This window comes from Gadus chalcogrammus, chromosome 5 (assembly GCF_026213295.1).
Source record: "Gadus chalcogrammus isolate NIFS_2021 chromosome 5, NIFS_Gcha_1.0, whole genome shotgun sequence".
In the NCBI taxonomy this organism is placed as follows: Eukaryota; Metazoa; Chordata; class Actinopteri; order Gadiformes; family Gadidae; genus Gadus; species Gadus chalcogrammus.
The window spans coordinates 6,241,290-6,258,111 of record NC_079416.1 but is presented as its reverse complement, the minus strand read 5'-3'; the positions used below and the strand labels follow the sequence as shown (position 1 = coordinate 6,258,111).

The 16,822-nt window shown below is 41.1% G+C and overlaps 1 protein-coding gene across 3 annotated transcripts; it reads left to right on the top strand.

Annotated features, from left to right (window-relative positions):
* Positions 1 to 5,772: 5,772 nt before the first annotated feature.
* Positions 5,773 to 8,441, top strand: LOC130383039 (uncharacterized). Of its 3 annotated transcripts, none has more exons than XM_056591050.1 (5): positions 5,773 to 6,097; positions 6,182 to 6,603; positions 6,748 to 6,895; positions 7,069 to 7,273; positions 7,460 to 8,441. In XM_056591050.1, the coding sequence occupies exons 2-5, from the start codon at positions 6,452 to 6,454 to the stop codon at positions 7,762 to 7,764; spliced, it is 810 nt and encodes a 269-aa protein (XP_056447025.1). In that variant the 5' UTR covers positions 5,773 to 6,097; positions 6,182 to 6,451; the 3' UTR covers positions 7,765 to 8,441. The 3 variants fall into 3 exon arrangements, with proteins under 3 accessions (XP_056447025.1, XP_056447026.1, XP_056447024.1); XM_056591051.1 differs by having other exon boundaries at positions 5,773 to 6,315; positions 6,410 to 6,603; XM_056591049.1 differs by having other exon boundaries at positions 5,773 to 6,603.
* Positions 8,442 to 16,822: the final 8,381 nt, after the last annotated feature.

Here is a 16,822-nt window from a genome sequence, read left to right as displayed (position 1 = left end):
ATTCAAGAGAGAGAGTAAAATGAAAACAAGGGGTCCGGAGCAAGAATTGACAAAAGACTTTATCGTGCAGAAAAACAACAACGACAACAGCCTGAGTGGGTTTGCAAAGTCACTGGCCCCACATTGGGCTGCAGCCTCACTTATACACGTATAGGAATTTCTTTGTTTACAATGGAGTCACAACGGGGTTTCCGCCCGTCAATCTTCGTCACAGCATGTTATCAACTGCCCAGTTCAGTGGTCTGCATGGATCAACCTCATTAGCCAAGATGACCCAAGGCTGAAAAGGCTGAGGTCAACTTTAGCTTGACCCAAGGCTGAAAAGGCTTAGACCAACTTAGCTTCCCCCCAGTTCCCTTCCTGTGCACCATCTGTTCTGAATCCAGATTCTGCAAAAACAATGCTTTCCACTATTTAAAATATAAAACCTATTAATAATCATGGTTTACCATAGAATATACTCACTAATTTCTACCACATCATCTCCGGCGCGGAGCAGCGGGGGCCACTTCCTCACGTGTTTGTGGGGGATGAGGCGTTCCCCCTCATGACCCACCTGCTGCGGCCATTCCCTGGACAACATCGCACTCTGGAGAAGCGTATGTTTAACTACCGCCTCAGCCAGGCTTGTCTGGTAGTGGAATGTGCCTTCGGGATCTTGACATCTAGGTGGCGCATGTACCGGCGCGTGATTGGCACCAGTCCTGAGGTAGCTGAGGTGTGTGTGAGGGCCACCTGTGTGCTGCACAACTTTCTTGAGAGGAAGAAGCTGCAGGGGAGAAGATGCGGGGTGGAACCGAACATCGAGCCATCGACTGATCCTGAAGCCCTGCGTGATGCACCCAGGATGGGCTCCAACAACGCCACCAGACTGACCATCCAGATGCGGGAGGCCTACTGTGCGTTCTTCAACGAGGAGGGTGCAGTGCCATGGCAGCCAAGAGCCTAGCAACACAAAGGCTCTTCCACCAAACAGCTCTTTTAAGAGCTACCCATATCTTAAGAAAAGAAGCATATTCCAACTACACCTGCACCTTCCTATACCTGCGTGTACATTGTACATTTGCTCAAGGTTAAGTTTTAAAAGTAAATGTAATAATGATTGATAATGATTTAGTTTTGTTTTTTCACAGATGACCCGTGCCAGCTTTCAAGAATCCCTATTGTCTTTCTGCAAGTGTACTGAATAATTATTAATATGCTAATATTAATATAACATAATTCCAGTTCCAAATTATAATGTATTATAAAAGGAACGCATCACAATCAAAGTAATTTTTTTAATTAAGAACACACAGAACAACAATAAAAACAAAACGACAGAAACACCATAACTTAACACCATAACAAATATAACCTCACGCAGTCAGTCACTCACTCACTCACTCACTGTCATTCTCCCGAACCTCCCTAACCTGTAGCGCCGCCATATCCGCCCTGGAAACAATTTGGTACACCTCGTACCGCACCATGGCTCTACTGGGACTGGAGAGCCTTCTCATAGCGGGGAGGAGTGACCTAAAAAAAATCTCGTCCTCAGAGGGGGGCTGTGGCTGTGGCTGTGAGGCAAGTGTAGCCAGTGGCTTCATTAACGCAAGCATGCCCTGCTCAAAAGAGGAAATCTCAGGCCTACGTCGCTTCCTACCCCTGCCCTCTTCTGGGGGCTGCACACGCCACTGGCTCCTACCCACAGGTCCACTGTCCGCTGCTGGGGCCGTGGCTGGGGCTCTGGCTGCCTCATCTGCCATTGCTGCTGCTAGTGCTGGGGGTGACAGCGCACCTGCCTCTTCATGTGAACCACGTCCATGCTCCTCTGTCACCGCCACCACCGACACCGGGGATGGGTTCCGATGCTGGAGGTTGGAGGTGGTCCCTCTATCTTGGAGGAATGGCGCTAGGAAGCCCATCACCCCCATGTACCTCCATACAGGCTGCTTCTCACTGGCCCCTGCCCCACTCCTATGGGCTACCTTCTCCTTCATCCTCTCCCTCCGATATCTGTCCCTGAGGGATCTCCACCTCTTCACACATTCAGGCACTGTAAATAAATATATATATGAAATAAAATTATTGATCACATTACAATCTACTTCATTCTTTTCATTATTATTTTCTGTAAAGACTTGAACATTTATGTCTATGTACTCTTTATAATCTATGTAGCAGTAGCTATGCTGTAGCTGCTATGTTATGTTTTTGGATTCTGCATGCACGGTCCAAATCCAAAACGCATATGTATGCAGAAAGTGCATGTTTAAACATGTGTCAGCAATTGCAACTATACATTCTAGGTAGCAGTTAATTAGATATTTTGGACGATGCTAATGCTGGACCATGCATGCTGTATTGCTGGCAGTCATTCAACACTGATTCCTTTGAAAAGTAGTACATACATCGAAAATAATCATAAAAGAAATACATATTACCTGTTTCCCCCACCTCCAATGAAACATCTTGCCATGCCCTATCTTTGAGTGTGGTTTCCCTGTAGGTGTACATGGACTGGTCGTATAAAATGGGGCGAGAACCAACGGCGATTATGAGTTTGTCCTCCATTTTTTAATTAACTTCCCCGCCGCTTTCCAGTATCGTCAGAGCCCGAGTCGCGTCACAGTGCTTAAATTTGCATATGTGATCTGATTGGATGACTGATCCGTCGCTGCCAAAAAAGTTGAACATTTTTCAACTTTTTGACGGAGCCGAAGGCTCCAACGGAACGGACGGATCCACAATGCATTGCGCGTCCGTCCCCATTCAGAGTCAATGGGGATCAGTCAACGGACGGAGGTAGTGGGCACGAATGGGGACGGACGCCCAATGCATTGTGGATCCGTCCGCAGAAGGCTCTGTCACGCCTCGTGCACACTGCACCGTCAGTCAACGGACGTGGGAAGGCGTGGCTGACGGATGGGGGAGTAGTCTTTGCAGAGGCATCCGTCAGCCAATCAAATCGCTTCGCCGGGTTCTTCCCGCTTCTTCCTGCTTGTTGCGATGCAAGATGACCCGCTTTCCCGCTTTCCAGTATCGTCAGAGCCCGAGTCGCGTCACAGTGCTTAAATTTGCATACGCAATCTGATTGGATGACGGATCCGTCGCTGCCGAAAAAGTTGAACATTTTTCAACTTTTTGACAGCGCCGAAGGCACCAACGGAACGGACGGATCCACAATGCATTGCGCGTCCGTCCCCATTCAAAGTCAATGGGGATCAGTCAACGGACGGAGGTAGTGGGCACGAGGCGTCACGTTAAAATTGTACCGGGGGAGAAAATTTTACCGGCCTACGTCATCAGTTGTCCGTTGCCAGGCAGGTTTCAATCGCGCTCATGTTGCCGAAGACGAAATAATATATTACAGATAACGGATCGCTAGATAACACTTGTTTTTAATTTATATTTGTATTGCATTTAATTGTTTAATCGAATTTAGCTAGTAAACTGAGTGTTTAATGTGTATCATGGTCTAGCTAGCTTGTGTTAATTTAATTTCCTTAATTACATTTAGAAAATAGATTATAGGTTATAGATAGATAGGTAGATAATAGATGGGTAGATAGGTGAGCAGGCATTTACTTACTGGTAAATGTTTATTATTATTATTATTCACGTTATCCCCATAACATTTAGCTATTACTGTGTAGGGAAATATATAAATACAATACAAATATAAAGTTAGGAACCCTAATAAATGTAATTTGTAAAATAAGTGTTATCTGTCTTGTCGCGCTCAATGAACGAGTTCGCGAATGTTCAAGAACCTTCCACGTCGATCGACGCGATCGTCTGTTGCCAGGCAGGTTTGGAATGGATTACTATGGATGACGTAGGCCGGTACAATTTTCACCCCCGGTACAATTTTAGCGTGACAGCCCCGTCAAAAGTTGAAAAACGTTCAACTTTTTCGGCAGCGACGGATCCGTCATCCAATCAGATCACGTATGCAAATTTAAGCACTGTGACACTACTCGGGCTCTGACGACCCTGGAAACAACCCCTATCCGTCAGACACGCCTTCCCAGTCCTTTGGGAAGTGCAGTGTGCAGGCGTAGGGGTTGTCCGTTGCCAGGCAGGTTTCAAAAAACATTCCCCCTCATTTTGCCAAAGACGAAATAACAAATACAGATAACGGATTGCTAGATAATCCGTGTATGGTTCGTTCTTTGAATATTCCGATTTAAAACAAATTCCGAAAAAACAAATAACAGTCGTTTTTTGGTTTTTCTGATTTGGTTTTGAAACGGAAAAAGGGCAAAAGGAATAAACAAATAAACGTAATTTTTCTGTTTTTTTAATCAAAACGGGAATACTGAACAATCCAGTTGCTTGTTTTGTTTGTGTGATATTTAGATAAAACCACAATGAATGCCGGGAAAAGGGCACGTGGTTTTAAAAAAATACATATAAAGACGTTTCAAACTTTCCATTGAGTCTCGCATTCTACAATGGCCAGCTTTATTGTTTTCCGTGGGAGCCGGCGACTCAGTCTGCGAGTGGACGATATGACCGTGGAGAAGATCGCCATGATATTCCAGGTGGCTGTTTACTAAGAAACCTAGCTGGTCATAAAACATTAAAAAAATACATCTAAATGACAAGAAGCCTACATATTGTACAATAGGCTACATAGAAGAAGAAAGAAACTAGATTTCTTCTTCGAAGGTTGTGCTCCACACAGAACCTCCTCACCGTCATAACGGAGCACTTCGGTGCACCAGATTGCTTTAGAGCGGTACTGCCCACATGAAAAAAATCTATAGTTTACTAAAGTAAATAAACTATAGTATACCCTATATATACTATAGTAAATATTGTACTGTTTTTTAACCTTACTATAGTAGTTTTACTACAGTAAACTATAGTATACTACAGAAAATTCTATAGTTTACTATAGTAAATAAACTATAGTATACCCTATATATATACTATAGTAAATATTGTAGTGTTTTTAAACCTTACTATAGTAGTTTTACTACAGTAAACTATAGTATACTACAGAAAATTCTATAGTAAATAAACTATAGTATACCCTATATATACTATAGTAAATATTGTAGTGTTTTTGAACCTTACTATAGTAGTTTTACTACAGTAAACTAGTATACTACAGAAAATTCTATAGTTTACTATAGTAAATAAACTACAGTACACCCTATATATACTATATACTACATATTCATTTTAGGACAAATTACAGAATAATGAAAATATATATTAAAAAAAGTATATTATAGTTAACTATAGTAATCTATACTGTACTACACTGTGTAGTAACTTACTATAGTATTTACCATATAACACTACAATGTCTGGAAAATTACTATAGTAAATCCCACACTATATTGTAGTATATTATAGTAATATATAGTATACTGTAGTAAATGCTGTAGTAAACTAGTATTTTTTCCCCTGGGTGATCTCGTCGTGTGTCTTTCCATTGTCAAATAGTTCACGAATAAAATCCCCATATGGTTCAAGTGCTGCCATAGCTAAGGCTAAATATAATTGGACAGTCTATTGCTGGTTTAGGTGGTAGGCTATTTTTTCTTCGCTCGCTGCGTTCTGCCTTCTGGTGTAGCCTACAAATCCGTGCATGGTTCGTTCTTTGAATATTCTGATTTAAAACAAAATCAGAAAAACCAAATAACAGCAGTTTTTTGTTTTTTCTGATTTGGTTTTGAATCGGAAAAAGGGCGAAAGGAATAAACAAGTAAACGGCATTGTGTTTGTGTGTTTTGGGTGTTGGTTTTTTAAACCCGAAACAGAAAAACAAAAATAGATAGGCCTACATTTAAAGTTATAGGCTACACCAGAAGGCAGAACGCAGCGAAGAAAAAAGAGCCAACCACCTAAACCAGCAATAGATTGTCTAATTATATTTAGCCTTAGTTATGGCCGCACTTGAACCATATGAGGATTATATTCGTGAACTATTTCACAATGGAAAGACACACGACGAGATCAGTACCGCTCTAAGGCAATCTGGTGCACCGAAGTGCTCAGTTATGACGGTGAGGAGGTTATATGTGGAGCACAACCTGCGAAGAAGAAATCTAGTTTCCGACACGGATTTGGAAATGGCAGTGGTTACTTCCTCAACAAGGTAGGCCTATGTGTGTATTTAATCTTTAAGTATTTAAACTTTTAAGTAGGCCTATAGATATACATAATCGATGTGTTTTAACAGACGGGACCGACCTATGGTCGAAAACTTATGACGGGATACCTATCATCGATCGGTGTGCATGCTGGGGAAAGCAGAGTTGGGAGAGTCTTACGAGACGAGACGTTCATCAGCCAGACCACGATTTACGAAGACATGTAAGTAATTTAGAGTAAGTAAACAGTGAAAAGTAAATATTCATGAAACACTGGAGCAAAAATAATTTTAATTATACTTCTCTTCCTTTCAAAGGGTGCTCGTAATCTGAACCCCATTCCCTACCATGCAGAATATATGGGCCATAAACTCCATATGGATCAAAATGAGAAGCTCGGCATGTTCGGTGTCACACATGTGGTGGCAGTTGACGGCAACAGCAGCAAAATTGTTGCAAATGCCACCATGCCTGTGAAAAACAATCTGATTATTTATGAGCAGGTATACAGGTGCGTCCTACACTACTTGCAAAGTAAACTTGTCATTATGTTTTGTATGGCTCCTCATATCAAACTGAAAGTATGATTCCAAGTTTATTTCAGTGTAATGCATTTGACTCACTGTACTTTATGTATGCGTCTAATTTCTACCAGGTGTGCAGTGGTTGCCAATGGGATGTGGGACCAAGTCAGAGTTGACCATGGGAAGGAGTTCTATCTGTGCCTGTACATCCAGGAAATCCTTTCCAGGCACAGGTATAACCTCAGCAGGCAACCATACTTGCAGACTACATCTTCAAGGGTACGTCTTTGTATTACTACTAAAAAGGGAGACGAAAGGTGAAATCTGATTATATGGCCACAGCTTCGAACAAAATATTTAGCAGTTACTATTAGTAGCAGTTACTATTCATTTTAAGCAGATTATCGCCCTCACTTATTTTTCAAACATACTGAATTTTGTGTTCACAACAGAATCTTAGGGTGGAGCGGATTTGGCCTGAAGTCAATAACTGGGTAAACTACCCACTGAAGCAGGCCCTGGTGCACCTGACTGACCAAGAGGCCATAGACATGCAGGACAACACAGTGAAGTTCTGTGTGTCTAACCTGACGTGCCAACTCAGCCAGATTGGGCTAGACAGGGTTGTGCAGTCATGGAATGCACATAGGATTCCAGGTATGCTAAAAAATAAATTGTGAATGAATCATGTCAGCCCAAAATAAACGTACTACTAATATTAATAAAATCCTATTTTTATTTGCTATTCTCTTAACCATTATTATATTTTATTTTCAAATGTCTTGAAATGTGAAATGTGCTGTAATTTTTTTTTACTTTGGCTTAAAATGTTTCCTTTACAAGGTAGAGGAATACCTAATGAACTAGCTGCAGCAGGATGCCCAGCACAGATATCGGAGGACCTGCTACCCAGTGCTTTTGTTGCTGCTGACAGATATGAGCAGGAGTTTGGAAGCTCTCTCAGCAGGGAGGCAGCCTTTGGTGTGGACCCCTTTCACACTGAGGAAGACAGGAGCCGGGCAGAAAGGGACTTTGCGGTGGCCTACCCTGATCCCTCTGTCATTTTTGACAATGTGGTCAACAATGACCATAGTGCATTTCATGAAGCCCTTTTCTGCCTGCTGAATGCCACGGAGAGGAATGTGTGAAATGTTTTGATGGATGTGTGACTGCCTGTGTATACTGTTAAGTGTTAAGTGTGATTAACTGTAAATGTTCTTAATGATGCTGTTAATAATGTATGTGTTTATCTGCCGTTTTCACAGTGGAGTTTGAAGAAAAGACTTCAATAAAACCTGTTGCAAGAAAACCACTTGTGTCTGCAAATGCTTGAGAGGGATTTATAGAACTGTCATAACCGGACAGCTGCTAAATATTTTACATTTGTCCATCTACACGTGAATCACTATTCTATAACCAAACAAAATAGTATGTAAAATTAATGACAATAGAACGATTTTCAGAAAGAACTACAATTTAATGGGCAAATAACAATTTAACATAACATTTTAACACATAATAATAGTAATAACTAATTTAAAATAGAATAAAACATAAAAATGAAAGGTATATTGATAACTAACAAAACATGAACATTTGGTGAACAAAAACAATAACTTAAGAAATTATATTATGCAGTACAGCCAGTGCCTCGTCCAGCCCCACCACTGGCTGCGTGTTGCCTCCGTAAAAGTCCACACCTCTGCATTTAGGGCAGTAGGTGTGGCTAACCTGCCATTGCTCCACACAGCTGCTGCAGCCCAGGATGGTTCTGCAGCAGCTGGCAAATATGGGCTCCTCAATAGGATCTGCAGTTTAAATAGAGAATTTTTAGATTAGTGACTTTAAGGAGGCTCGTAGACTTTTTTGAAGAATACTTTTTAAAAACTTTCATGGTAAATAATAATAACATATTACAAACCTCCACATATGATACAGGCAAATGCTGCCTTCACAGCTGCCGCCTGGCTGTTACTCAGGCTTATTGATGTCCTTCGGTTTGCCTGTGCAAAATTTGCAAGGTCTTGGAGCGTCTTGGATACATCTTTTAGACCCTGAGAAGTGAGGATGACCTCCTCTATTTGGTCAACGACCAAGGGAAGGTCTGTGTCCTCATGTTGACTGAAAAATATACAGAACATATTGTTAAGCGTGTATTAACGTGTCTATTGACAACACAGAGCAATTGTGGTAAAAACAACAACACTTGAAAGGACCCAATTTGAAAAGACAGTAGCCGGACAGACACTCTGTAGTATGGACACTTCTGAACCAATTCGATTTCTAATCAGAATAGATCTATTCCTATCATGCGAAAAGTGTGATGTATCTATTTTTGTTTTTCTGTTTCGGGTTTAAAAAACCAACAAACAAAACACAAACACAAATGAAATGCCGTTTAATTGTTTATTCCTTTTGCCCTTTTCCGTTTCAAAACCAAATCAGAAAAACCAAAGAATGACTGTTATTTTGTTTTAAATCTGAATATTCAAAGAACGAACCATACACGGATTCTAGATAACACTTGTTTTTACTTTATATTTGTATTGTACGTAATTGTTTAATCGAATTTAGCTAGTAAAATGAGTGTTTCATAGTCTAGCTAGCTTGTGGTAATTGAATTGCCTTAATTTAATTTCGATAATAGATAGATTATAGGTAATAGATAGATAGATAGGTGAGCAGGCATTTACTAACTGGTAAAGGTTTTTTATTATTATTCACGTTACCCCCATAACATTAAGCTATTACTGTTTAAGGTAATAGATAAATACATTGATAATATGAATAAATAAATTCATAATATATGTATAGAAAAGTAGATAACTTAAAATAATATCCTTGATATAGTGTTTTTTTGGACTAAACCTTAAGGTAAAATTGAAAATGAAAACAAAACAAGCACAGTATGGGGAAATATATTTATTTAACAAATTGGCAGATATTTTGTGATCTAAGAATAGGATTAATGAGGCTAGTTGTTATCTCATCTCAGGAGGAGTTAAATCAATCAGAACGCTAGGGCATAAATCATTTTCTGAACCTGTCGGTCTTCTCAATGTAGAATATATTAACACTGTTTGCACTATTGTCCACTGCGCTAACACAACATAGTGACACTACCTTACACATAGCATCACTTAACCCATTCAATCTCAGTCTCATTTCAATTAATCTAACACCAGGCCACATATGAATAACGTTTAATTATTTGCCTCAGATATACAACTAACATTGACAACAATCTTATATGTAATGATCATGCTTCAATATAAAATGAAAAAGGTGATAATGCAGTTTCTTGATGCATGTCATTTATAAGCGCTGAGTCGTGACAGGTCTAGCTTGTTCCAGGTTCAGGTTAATGCACCACACTTCCAGAAGATGCTGATTCTTGATGTCCCTGGTGTTCTTTGGCCTCTGCATAAAACTCTTCCTGTCTTTGAGATAAGGATAGACAAAGAATGAAACAAATCCACAATGAAAAACAGAAATGGAATGGAAAAATGGTCTGTTTTAGTAGTAAGCCCACTCATCGACGTCAAAGGTACAGACCTATAGAGAGAGTTGTTTTTTTTTTAAGGCTGAAGCAACTCAACTCAAATGTATTTATAGAACACATTTAAAAACAACAACGGTTGACCAAAGTGCTGTACAATCAAAAATAGCAAAGCGTTAACCATATATTATTTATTCCAGAAATTAATCATTTATCAGGCTATATTATACTTTTTAGAAGATGCATTAAATATATACAATATCCATAACATACGAACAGCAATATTGACAGTAGAACTATTAAGGAAAATCTGAATATTAACATGAATCAAATAAGTCTCCAGCAAAGGGACTCATACCTACCAGTCCTACAAAGGAAGAAGACTGTGCAGAATAGTTAGAATAAGATTTGACAATTTAGACAAATGTATTCATAAATATTCTGTACATGGGAAAGACAGGACAGGTGAAAGGGCCTACTACACCTCCTGCATGGGACCAGAGGTGCTTTTCCTTGCCCGATGGTCCGTCTGCAGAGGCAGTGCACATCCACATTAATGGTGAATGGCTCGGCAGTGGGGGACCTCATGGCTCTAGGGAAGAGTTGCACTTCTCCAGCCTGAAAAAAGGAAAAGAGGTGACTGCGCATTTGTCCTTGATGGTATTGGACTGTGGTGGGACCCTCACCGCTGCAGAGAGCAAACTGTTGGCAATAGCAAACAGTCCACAATCTGATCCACCTGCCTGCTGCTGTATGTTAGACCAATGCAGTCGGACACTCTTCCCTGGAAAAGCAAGCAGACCTGTGACCTGTTCAATGAAGACCTCTGTCCTGGTGTGTCCTAGGAAGTCAAATGTTTACTGAACCTCCCTGGCAACCAATGTCACTTACCATAACCCAGTGATTTGCAGAAATATTGAGTATCTGTACAAACCCTTGTGCTGGCTCAGTCAAAGTGGACAGCAAGGCTAGGGATCTGGTGGCGTAGAGCCCGTTGACGTTGGGGTACTTAGCCTTAAGCAGGGCCTGAGCATGGTCCATAGCATGGTCATCCAACCGAGTACTTGGGTTGCTGAGCATGGCCCTGAATTCCTCCACCCTTTTTGCTCAGTGAAGCTGGATAAGCCTGGCCTGGCTGGACACTAGTGATGACAACATCACAGTCTTGAAACCAAAAAAACAAGCATCTCACTCATTTAGCAACAATGTGAGCATGTAATAGAGCAACCAAAGTATTTATTCAGTGAAATAAGACTGAAATATTCACCTCTAGTGGGTCCTCCTCCAAATCTGAATCTGCTGGCTCAGATAGATTGGACACAATCTCCTTGGTCGGCCAGGCAGCCTTGGATCCTAAAGGGGAAAGAAGCACCTTATCAAAAAGCTTCATAATCAATTCTCAGTATAGCCTATTAGTATAGTCTATAGTCTGGATTTTAATCATTAAATTAACATACTTCTCCGCACAGGCTTCGCTGAAGCATAGGGTGTCCTGGTCTTCAATGGTTTTCCATCCAAGGTTATTGTCAGTAACCTTATTGTCAGTAACCTCAGTAACCCTGAAAATATCAAACATCAATGTGAGAGCTAGATCAGTTTTATATATATATATATATATATATATATATATATATATATATATATAAAATATATATATATATATATAATTAAAGAAAGGATATGTGTTGGAAAATTTGACATTAAGTCAAACCATTCATTTAATTTATTTATTGGCAGGATAAGCCCCTTGAGATGAAATATTGTTTTCGAGGGGGTCCTCGAAACTTGATGTCTTAACCATTTTTGGGTATCTTAACCATTTACCTGTACACAGTTGGCCAATCTGGGTCCATGGTTTGACCATGCCTTCCACGCTTCCTCTCATTCTTCTTCAGGACCTCCATGCCTGGTGTGATCCTGAAGTGCTTGGTCCCCCTCTTGGTCCTCCTCTTGTATGTCTCTTCTGGGCCTTCTGTATGTTGGCAGTCACCTGACGCAGGATAGTTAATCGATATATGAATATTCTGCCCTCACAATTGCCTTTCTGTGCACATAAATACATAATGATAATAATATAAATAATGATTTGCTTCCCATTTATAAAACACTTGCCTTGTCAATGACCTTTCCATCGCTCTCAGCCCTTGCCTGGATGAACTTCTCAATATCCTTCTTATCTGGAGAAGGAATGTCCACATCATCTGGAAGATCTCCAGTGGTCTTAAGTAACAGGAAAAAGAAAGGCAAAGGACAAGCAATAAAGGTATGCTCCAATCAGCCTCATAGAAATTATTATTTTGACACATACTTTTCATGTTGATTCCCCACTTTTAAGTTGTCTCCTCATACCATACAAAGTGTAACTTCCTCCCTGAAGAGTAAAAATGTTGATTTAGAAATTGTTAACACGGTAATATGAAAAAGTCAACCACTACACACCTCTGAAAACAGACGTGGCTCCCGTCCATACATCAGACGAAAGGGCGAATACCTGGAAGGGGCTTGGACACAACAGTTATTTGAAAAAACTATTTATTTTAATGTCTTCCCACCTCTCCTGTTGTCCATCAAGGGTCTTACCAATGGACCTCTTCAGTGTCTGATTGGTCCTCTCGTCCAGTCCGTTGGTCTGTAAAAACAACAAAGTACAAGCAAGGGGAATAGAGAAATGAAAGAGTGTCACAAACATGTATAAGTTAATAGTAAGACTATTTAGAAGCTTATCGATCTTTCTTTTATGTCAGTTATATTTCTTTATTACACAGCTTTGTTGAATACTCGATTCTGATTGGTCAATTAGGGCATTCTACGGACTGTTATTTCTGCATAACAGACTTTTGCTATGGACGCCATTCTGATCATATTCGCGTCGGGGTCCTGCATCACCCTGTTGGGGTTTATTTCTCAATAATGACCGTCTCACTAGATTATCCCAGGTATAATATACACTATATCTGAGGATGGTATGCTGATGTGATTTGGTGCTTGACACCAAACTCCTCTAAAAGGGACTTGTTTACCTGAATTAAGGAATTCAACATTTATTAGATTTCTTGTTTGCCAGTGTTAATCAATCACTGTTAAAAGACACATCTATATGTGTAAATACTTCACCTTGTTCCAGAATTCCCGACCCTAGTCTGTCAAGATGACCATGGGTGTAGAAAATGTCCATCATAGCCTGTGGAACATCAAAAGAAGCTGTAATCATTCTCCACCCCACCCCCCCAAAAAAAATGAACCAAACTTTTCTGTCGGTTGTAACAACATTCTGCATTCACAATATGTGGCTACGCTGCAAATGTTGCTATGATTTACACACCTGTGATGTGGCAGTTGCAGTCTTGTCCTTGATGGGCCTGGCCTCCACCAACTTGGTGAAGAAGTCAGTTGCTGTCAGACAGAAGCGGTTCCCATTCTTTGATGCTTTGAATGGTCCAATTAGGTCAACACCTAGGGTAGGGACAGACATAAACACATGCCCCCAGGCCATGACGTTAGAGAGATAGAAAAGGCAATACAGTACATTAAGAAAATAATACAAATTAAACTATGACTTTGAGAGGTCGTAGCCATTTCACAGAACCCAAAAGCAAGATATCTCACCAATCATATGCCATGGTGACTTTGATTTGATGGGCTTCAACTCTGTTTTCACTCGCTCAGACCTCTGGCATAACATACAGGTTTTCACCTTTACAACACAAGCAAATTAAACACAACAGATTTAATAATATGCTCTAGAGTAGAGGCGATTGTCTTTTCGTGTCACAGTGGTTTGAAAGAACAATTACTTATATAAGGCAATCACTCTAAATTATTCTTTAAATCTCATGTGCCTCAGCGTATCACAGGAAGTATTAGAGCTCATCTGGATCAAACACAACTTCAACAAATTGGTCACTTGCCCATTCATGAACATCTTTCGTAATTGCCTTCCAGTAGAAGCGTTGGTTGATCTTGTCCAGCATCCTCTTGATTCCAAAGTGGCCAGCATGGACGTCTGCACCTCAACCTTCTCTTTCTCAGTGAGGATCACCCTCCTCATTGAATCGCCATTCTCCCCAAGGTAGTACATACAATTCCCTAAAGAGGGAGAGAACATATATCAGCACTGCATCAGCTGTAGATTGCTTATAACTCAATTCAGTTTCCTTTGCCGCGCCTACTAATTTGTTAAAATGGAAGATGAATTAAGATGGACTTCATAAAATGTGTTTTTTTAATTACAGAATACCTTTAAGAGTTATTTTTTTTTCATCCCTCCGGATCAGCCGTTTCTCCGTGAGAGAGCAACCTGCTTCATACATCTGAGACGACAGATACAACAAAATAGAATTAAATGACACCGTTTTCAATCATCAACAAAAACCTATGCACCTTAAATCCATCCATCCATCCATCCATCCATCCATCCATCCATCCATCCATCCATCCATCCATCCATCCATCCATCCATCCATCCATCCATCCAAATTAAAGACAAGCTAGCTAGCTAGACTATGAGAACATTAAACACTCGGTTTACTTCACGCTACACACTCAGGTTACTAGCTAAATGCGATTAAACAATTAAATACAATACAAATATAAAGTTAGGAACGCTAATAAATGTAATTTGTAAAATAAGTGTTATCTGTCTTGTCGCGCTCAATGAACGAGTTCGTGAATGTTCTTGAACCTTCCTACGTCATTCGACGCGATCGTCTGCGATCGTCTGTTGCCAGGCAGGTTTGGAATGGATTATGTATGGTTTACGTACCCGGTACAAATTTGGCACCCGGTACAAATTTGGTGTGTCACCTCCACTGTGAGGTCGCTTCCGGTGCAGGCCCCACTGTCAGTACCATAGATATAGAATAGAATGGAATAGAAAGCTTTATTGTCATTGTACAAGTACAACAAAATGCAATGAGCAGCTCCATACATGCACACATGTAATCGAATATAAATATATAATAATTTACCAAGGCAATATATAATATTAATAAATAACAACTTAAAATACACAGTAAAACTTAAATACACAGTAAAGACTACCAACAGACAACAAGCATCAGTGCAGATCTGAGTTCAGTATGGTGACAGCCTTGGGAAAGAAGCTGTTCCTGAGTCTATTTGTTCTTGCCTATATGGACCTGAAGCGCCTGGTTGAAGAGATGGTAGCCGGGCTGGGTGGTGTCCTTCAGGATGCCTCTGGCCCTGCTGAGACAGCGGGAGCCGTATATGGTGCTTAAGGAAGGCAGAGGGCAGCCAATGAGTTTTTGCGCGACGTTTGCCACCCTCTGCAGTCTCTTCCTGTCGGCCTCCGTGCAGCTGGAGTGCCACACTGACACAGCGTAGGTCAGCAGGCTCTCGATGGTGGAACGGTAGAAGGTCACCAGCAGCTGTGTGTTTAGATGCTCCCTTTTGAGCACCCTCAGAAAGTGTAGCCGCTGCTAGGCCTTCTTGACCAGCGCTGAGGTGTTGACCGACCAGGAGAGATCAGCAGAGATGTGGACGAGAAATTTGAATGACTGCACTCGCTCCACACCTTCACCGTTGATGTGCAGGCGGGCAGGGGGAGCTCTGTTCCATCTGAAGTCCAGGATGAGTTCCTTGGTCTTGTTGATGTTCAGTGCCAGGTTGTTAGAAATACATCACTCACCAAGTTTCAGGACCTCATCTCTGTAGGCCGCCTCGTTTCCCCCTGTTATAAGCACCACCGTTGTGTCATCAGCGAATTTGACAAAGATGTTCTCTGGGTGGGTGGGACTGCAGTCGGATGTGTAGAGGGAGTAGAGTAGTGGGCTCAGCACACAGCCCTGGGGAGAGCCAGTGCTGAGAGTGCGGGAGGAGGAGAGGTGAGGACCCAGTTTCACCTGCTGGGGTCGGTTGACCAGAAAGTCTATAATCCAGGAACAGGTGGGTGGTGGGAGCCCCAGGTTGATTAACTTGGGGATCAGAATGTCTGGTATTATGGTGTTAAAAGCTGAGCTGAAGTCAATGAAGAGCATCCTGACGTAGCTTCCATCTTTCTCCAGGTGACTCAGCACTGAGTGGAGAGCGAAGGCTATTGCGTCGTCGGTGGATCTGAATAAGGTTACAGATAACACCTGTCTTTGCCAAAATGCAGGAAAATTAGCACTGTTTATTCCTTTTTTTTTAAGATCAAATCAATATTGATGTAACCAGAAGGGTAGTTAGGATAAACCCCCACAAACAGTCATATACTTAGCAAAACATCACAAACAGCCATATGCACAAAATTTGGCAAGATGAATAATTTACTTGTGTGTGTGAGTGAGGTTGCAATTTGCATTGCACTTGAGATTGACATTTCAATCATTCTGCAAACAAACCCATGTACAAGATACAGGATATTGTAAGTGAATTGACATTACAGTTGAGGTTGAACATTTCAAACATTCTACAAACAAACCTATGTATGAGAGAGCGAGAGAGAGAGAGAGAGAGAGAGAGAGAGAGAGAATTGAAAATATAGATTGTTCTCCATATCACACGCTTCTGACATGGAGTCCTACTCATTGACTTCTTCTCACAGGTCTTCAGCTAGCTGCTGCTGCTGTAGCGGCATGTTCAATGCTTTGGACATTGTTGTTCCTGTCTGTAACAGGGTGGTTGGGGGTGTGTGTGTGTGTGTGCGTGTGCGTGTGCGTGTGTGTGTGTGTGTGTGTGTGTGTGTGTGTGTGTGTGTGTGTGTGCGC